The 7500-nt window shown below is 38.3% G+C and overlaps 1 protein-coding gene across 2 annotated transcripts in view; it reads right to left on the minus strand.

Annotated features, from left to right (window-relative positions):
- The window catches only part of LOC307028616 (AT-rich interactive domain-containing protein 3B-like), a 116942-nt gene that overhangs the window by 57541 nt on the left and 51901 nt on the right, over nucleotides 1-7500 (minus strand). For both annotated transcript variants that reach the window (XM_079663791.1, XM_079663792.1), the window contains exon 4: nucleotides 4661-4733. In XM_079663791.1, coding sequence (XP_079519917.1) covers nucleotides 4661-4733 — 73 coding nt within the window. The remainder of the gene's footprint in view (nucleotides 1-4660; nucleotides 4734-7500) is intronic.

The raw sequence follows: 7500 nt of genomic DNA on the forward strand, positions 1-7500 counted from the left end.
ACCTTTTGGTTTTCCTGCTAGCTGGTGGAAGTAACGTGACATGTCTCTAATCAGCCAGTTATCTGCTGCCGGGGGGTTGGGGGGTATATCAGTGATCTTGATGGATACCTCCGTCTGACGGCGTGAGTTAAGGGTCAACAAACCTCTCCCAGAGTCTGCTAACCGGACAGAGACGCTAACAGAGATGCCAACAGAGACGCTAACTGAGCCATGACAGATCTGTCCCTCCCTCTTAATACATCACACTGCAAACAAGACCCCCGAAAACTCAGAGCAGACCAGGAGCTGCTTCTTCTCTGGGCTCCTTTTCGGGTTATCCCCCCTAAAGAGGGTGCAGGAATGAGTCCTAAAACCCCAAAATGAATTAGCCTTCTCCTTTATAGCCCAACATTAACCGCCTTTAGCTTAGTGGTAGTGATGTGAAGAAATGTGACCGTGATAAAAAAAATGTTTTAAAGCTAAATGTTGGCTGGAGACAATGACATTAAAATACCCACCGGTGAATGAGTTTCTGTGTGTCTTAGAATCTACGGTTGCTAACAAGAGTCTAAATGAGACGACTAAACGTCATCACGCCCAACATTAGCCACATTTAGTTTAGCGGTGGTGACGTGAAGTCATGTGACCGTGAGCTAGTTATTTTTTAAGCCGAATATTGGCTGGTTTGAGACAATGACAGTTATATGACAGTAAGAAGTTAGAAACGCCACATTTGGCACATATGAGCAGAGGGACGAGATACTCATGCACACCAAGTTTGAGGCTTGTACCATTCACCACTGAGGTATAACGATCATGTCTTTGTTCCTCTCTTTCTACCTTGTTTAAGCATCATTCTGGTCAGGTCCTACATTATTTACACATTGTATTTGTCCCAGCACCTTAACACTAACCCTGACCATGTGCAAACTGGAGCCTGAACCGAACAACCCTCATTTGTTCCTAACATCATTGGAAATGTAAGCGTGAAATGAGATTGATAACACTATAAATATATAATAATCTTCGTCTGTCTTCAGAAAGCGCTTAAAGCAAATATGTCAGGAATTGAATTCACAAGTTCACTTTCCTCTGAAATGCTTATTGAGGTTTCCCATTTCACATGTTTCCATTACGTCTCATGATCGTACCTGAATTTTGATTTCACTTGTCAATTAATGACGATGATGATGACATTCGAATGGACCAAAATCATCTACTGAAACCAAGCAGCCTCTCTTCAAAACTCGAGAGAAACGGATGATCCAATCAACTTGAAACCATGGTCTATAAGCAAGGGGGGGGGGGGGGGGGAGGTCTGGACCGATTTAGGCAAATTTGTGCACCATCATCATCCGTCACCGTCTGACAAAACAAACCACGTCTCACATACACACCGCCATGTGACTAAACACCATGAAGTATGATCCACACACACCATCATCACCAATCACAGCCTGCCAAAACACAGCGTTTAAAGAATGCACCTCTGTAATAACACTGTGATTCAGCTTGGGAGGTATTCATGTAACTCGGCAACAGATTTGTATGATAGGCAGAGATGACAAAAGTACACACATCCTTTCCTCAAGTAGAAGTACAGATACTCGTGTTTAAAAATACTCTGGTGAAAGTAGAAGTACTGACTAAACTTCTTTACTCAAGTCAAAGTAAAGAGGCTTTGAAATGTCCTTCAGTAAAAAGTACCCATAACTAGCAGCTGTTTTAAAGAGTACCTGACCTCCCTTTATATTAATAGAACAATAATGTCATTGTTAGCTAATGAATGTTTCCATGCTGAACAACGGCAACATGACAACGTTTCCATTGGTCCCTCTTCTTTGGAGAAGACCAGGAAATGATGGATACACGGATCGTGTTCAAATCAATAGGCACGCAATGACTCTAAATAATAATGATCACGCCACCAAACACACATTCAGACTAAAGGAACCAGCCTGTTTGGAAAATGTGAGAAGTAGAAAGTAAAAAGTCGTCAGAAAAATAAGCAGTGGAGTAAAGTACTGATACCAGATACTTTTACTTAAAGGTCTCCTATCAAGCTATTTTCAGGCAATAGGGCTCAGATATATAAAAATATATAAAAAACATGTCTATGAAGTGTTTTGCTCAAAATACCAAACAGATCACCCATTCTAGCCATGCCTCATATCCCTCTATTTCAGCCCTGTTACTAAAGCTTTGATTCTGGGTATAAAGCTTTAAATATATATATATTTCAAATCCTACCCAGATACAGCTGAATGCTGCCGTGATGAAACGCCATATCATGTTCTAAACCACATCAAGGATTACTTCTGAAACAGTATGGAGCTCAAACTCTTTTTCTCTCTCAGGTTTACCACAAGGTGAGTTCCTTTTTATTTCCTGCTTCTTCACACACATGCTCTCTCCAGTACAGGTTAGCTCTGAGTGTTAGCGATGCTAATGTAAACAAACCATATGACGTCCAAAACACGTCACGCATTGTTTCTGACAGCAACGTTTCTGATAGGGCCGTGGGTCTAAAGCCCGCCCACATTTCAGATATTACGTCATATCGGACGCAAATCTGGATCAGCTCCGTTGTTCCCACATTTTTAGAGATTTGGGTACAGAGGAAAGGAGAGAGGGGTTTATTTTCTGACTCTTTGTGAGTTTCCTGACACACCGGGGACACATCTTTATGTATACAAGACATCTAAAAGTGCATTTTGCATGATAGGAGACCTTTAAGTACAGTAATGAAGTAATCCACTACTTCCCACCTCTGCTGACAGTAAGTGCATTAAACCAGCTGATCTCCCCGTCTGTTGGCCGACTACATAAGTTAGTCCAGATCCTATTGGCTGTGATGCTGCAGAACCACAGGATCACCAGGGGCAAATCCCACCTGCTGACCCCGCAAAGCCTCTACTCTGGGGAGGGGAATTAGTGAAGGATTTCTGAGCCAGCGAGAGTTACAGCATGTTGTTTGAGCTAATCAGTGACATGGCACACTTGGGACATGTAATTATATTCAGCGCATCAAAGCCACAAAAAGGACACAAGAAGGGGTTATGCATTTCCTTTTTTTTATTTAAACGTCTATCTACCAAACTCCCTTTCTTTGGACTAGACTTCCTGTTTTTATCAGAGTGCCACACAAAGGACACAATAATAATAACAACAACTTAGATGTATATGGCGCTTTTCAGGGGACCCAAGGTCGCAAGAAGGGGTATACGTTTCCTTTTTGTATCCTCTACCTACCAACCTCCTTTTCTTTGGACTAAACTTCCTGTTTTTATTAGACAGTGTCCATACTTTTAAGAGTGCCCATGTTTGTTCATCTGTAAAGTCCGTAATTACATTCAGCGCATCAAAGCCACAAAAAGGACACAAGAAGGGGTTACAAGTGTCCTTTTTTAAAAACCTCTATCTCCCTTTCTTTGGACTAGACTTCCCTTTTTTATCCGAAGTTGTCCATACTTTTAAGAAAGCGCATGTTTGTTCATCTGTAAAGCCCACCGAGACAATATATGCTTAAATATCTTCGATTTGATCCTTTCGTAGTTTCTATGGGCTCTAATTGATTGACCAAATAAAGAGTTTTCGCTGGAGAAGGAACGCCAATCAATCTGTAGCTGAAATCCAGATGCTCTGTTCAAAAATATGTCTCAACCCCTCCTCACACCGAGACAGGAAATGACTCTTAAGAAATGGAAGTCATGTGGTATTTGGTTTTGGGGGGAAATAAACTCCAACCAGAGTCACATTTTGGAGACTTGCAAAAGAGTGCAAAAGGTATTTCTGTAGGATATGAACACTGCATGCTGGGCCTCGTTACAAAACCATAGGTGTTGTGGTTTTTATATTTAAAATGTATATTCAAATGTCTACACGAGGCATATGTGGTGTCCCATTTTACCCACCATTTCTAGTGGAATTTAGACCACATTTTGATGTAAAGATATGATATAAATGTGTATGTTATGGCTTTATTGTGGGGTAACAAATGCTATTATGAGCACTATAATATGTAGAATCCCAACGTTTTCTTGTTTTAGCAACATGTTGCATCTTAACGATACAATTTCTGTTCACTTTTGGCAGTTTTAGCCCAAAAAGGGAAACACTTTGGGTACTATATCATAATATATCAATCCAGAGCAATATTTCCGAAAAGAAGCCCATTGACAACAACAGAAACCCCACTTTTTTCACCAAATGTAAACGTGTAGAAAACTCCTCGGACAACCGTGTTTGTAGAAAAATACTCTAATGCACTTAAAATCTCAAATGAATCCCATTTTACCAGCTAAAGAACTAAAGATGCTCTTATATGCACTACAATATGTAGAATCACAAATGTTTATTATTTAGCACAATTTCGCCTCTTAACAATTTCTGTTTGCTTTTGGCCGTTTTAGCCCTCAAAGGGAAACACTTAGGGTATTCCACGTCAAACATATCAATCCAGAGCCCCCAAAAGAAGCCCATAGACAACAACAAAAAGCCACTTCTCACCTCATTTGAACGTGTAGAAACTCCTCTGGCAATCATATTTGTAAAAAACTAATTCATATCTCACATAAATCCCAATGTCACCACACAAGCCAAATGAATGTCTGCGATGGAGAGCCTGAAGGGAGGAAGCATCTGCTGCTGCTTAATAAAATGTGGATTTCACAACTCTTACCTCTTTTCTGCATGAAGGTGAAGAGGTCGTCCAAAAACTCCTTCCTCTTGGGGTCTGGATCCAGTTCATACAGCTGAAGAGGAAACAGAAGCTCATTAGGACGGCTTCGCTGAGTCTGTATTGAATCCCTTCAGTTACTTCTCTGGATGAATGATGTGAAATCTAATCAAGTGTTAAATCAGACTTTAGTTCCACCTGGAGTAAATCCACCAGCTACCCTGCAGTACACAAAGTCATTCAGACTAGCTGCACCTTTACCAGCTTTGAGAACACTTTCATGATCAATCATTATAAAACATATCATATCTATTATTCTGAAATGGACCAATCTGCACAATGACTACTTTTACTGTCGCTACTTTCACTATATTTTGATGAGAATACTTTTCTACTTTTACTTGAGGAACATTTTGAATGCAGGACTTTTACTGTAACAGAGTATTCCTACACTCTGGTACTTCTACTTTTACTCAATTACAAGATCTGAGTACTTCTACTTTTACTCAAGTACAAGATCTGAGTACTTCTACTTTTACTCAAGTACAAGATCTGAGTACTTCTACTTTTACTCAAGAACAAGAACTGAGTACTTCTACTTTTACTCAAGTACAAGACCTGAGTACTTCTACTTTTACTCAAGTACAAGATCTGAGTACTTCTACTTTTACTCAAGTATAATATCTGAGTACTTCTACTTTTACTCAAGTACAAGATCTGAGTACTTCTACTTTTACTCAAGTATAAGATCTGAGTACTTCTACTTTTACTCAAGTACAAGACCTGAGTACTTCTACTTTTACTCAAGTACAAGATCTGAGTACTTCTACTTTTACTCAAGTATAATATCTGAGTACTTCTACTTTTACTCAAGTACAAGACCTGAGTACTTCTACTTTTACTCAAGTACAAGACCTGAGTACTTCTACTTTTACTCAAGTACAAGACCTGAGTACTTCTACTTTTACTCAAGTACAAGATCTGAGTACTTCTACTTTTACTCAAGTATAATATCTGAGTCCTTCTACTTTTACTCAAGTATAATATCTGAGTACTTCTACTTTTACTCAAGTACAAGATCTGAGTACTTCTACTTTTACTCAAGTATAATATCTGAGTACTTCTACTTTTACTCAAGTACAAGATCTGAGTACTTCTACTTTTACTCAAGTATAAGATCTGAGTACTTCTACTTTTACTCAAGTACAAGATCTGAGTACTTCTACTTTTACACAAGTACAAGATCTGAGTACTTCTACTTTTACTCAAGTACAAGATCAGAGTACTTCTACTTTTACTCAAGTATAAGATCTGAGTACTTCTACTTTTACTCAAGTACAAGATCTGAGTACTTCTACTTTTACTCAAGTACAAGATCCGAATACTTCTACTTTTACTCAAGTACAAGATCTGAGTACTTCTACTTTTACTCAAGTACAAGATCAGAGTACTTCTACTTTTACTCAAGTATAAGATCTGAGTACTTCTACTTTTACTCAAGTACAAGATCTGAGTACTTCTACCTTTACTCAAGTACAAGATCTGAGTACTTCTACTTTTACTCAAGTATAAGATCTGAGTACTTCTACTTTTACTCAAGTACAAGATCTGAGTACTTCTACTTTTACACAAGTACAAGATCTGAGTACTTCTACTTTTACTCAAGTACAAGATCAGAGTACTTCTACTTTTACTCAAGTATAAGATCTGAGTACTTCTACTTTTACTCAAGTACAAGATCTGAGTACTTCTACTTTTACTCAAGTACAAGATCTGAGTACTTCTACTTTTACAAGATCTGAGTACTTCTACTTTTACAAGATCTGAGTACTTCTACTTTTACTCAAGTACAAGATCTGAGTACTTCTACTTTTACTCAAGTACAAGATCTGAGTACTTCTACTTTTACTCAAGTACAAGATCTGAGTACTTCTACTTTTACTCAATTACAAGATCTGAGTACTTCTACTTTTACTCAAGTACAAGATCTGAGTACTTCTACTTTTACTCAATTACAAGATCTGAGTACTTCTACTTTTACTCAAGTACAAGATCCGAGTACTTCTACTTTTACTCAAGTACAAGATCCGAGTACTTCTACTTTTACTCAAGTATAAGATCAGAGTACTTCCACTTTTACTCAATTACAAGATCTGAGTACTTCTACTTTTACTCAAGTACAAGATCAGAGTACTTCTACTTTTACTCAAGTACAAGATCTGAGTACTTCTACTTTTACTCAAGTACAAGATCCGAGTACTTCTACTTTTACTCAAGTATAAGATCAGAGTACTTCCACTTTTACTCAATTACAAGATCTGAGTACTTCTACTTTTACTCAAGTACAAGACCTGAGTACTTCTACTTTTACTCAAGAACAAGATCTGAGTATTTCTACTTTTACTCAAGAACAAGATCTGAGTACTTCTACTTTTACTCAAGTATAAGATCTGAGTACTTCTACTTTTACTCAAGAACAAGATCCGAGTACTTCTACTTTTACTCAAGTATAAGATCTGAGTACTTCTACTTTTACTCAAGAACAAGATCTGAGTACTTCTACTTTTACTCAAGTATAAGATCTGAGTACTTCTCCTCCTCTGTATATTTTACCTCAAACTTAAACTCTATTTGTTCTCTGATCAGATTCGGTGTGTTACTCTGTGATGTTCTCTGCAGTACAAACACTGTCTATCTTCTATCTCACAGAAACAGAACATGCATGTCAACGGCCGGCTGACCGTTAGCTCTTATCTTTCTGCAGCTCGGAACAGAAGAGGTGAGGCAACATGTAAACCATGAATCGAGCCGAGAGACGTATGTATAGCTCTGCATTGTTAGGA

Source organism: Notothenia rossii (genome assembly GCF_949606895.1).
Source record: "Notothenia rossii genome assembly, chromosome: 2".
Taxonomy (NCBI): domain Eukaryota; kingdom Metazoa; phylum Chordata; class Actinopteri; order Perciformes; family Nototheniidae; genus Notothenia; species Notothenia rossii.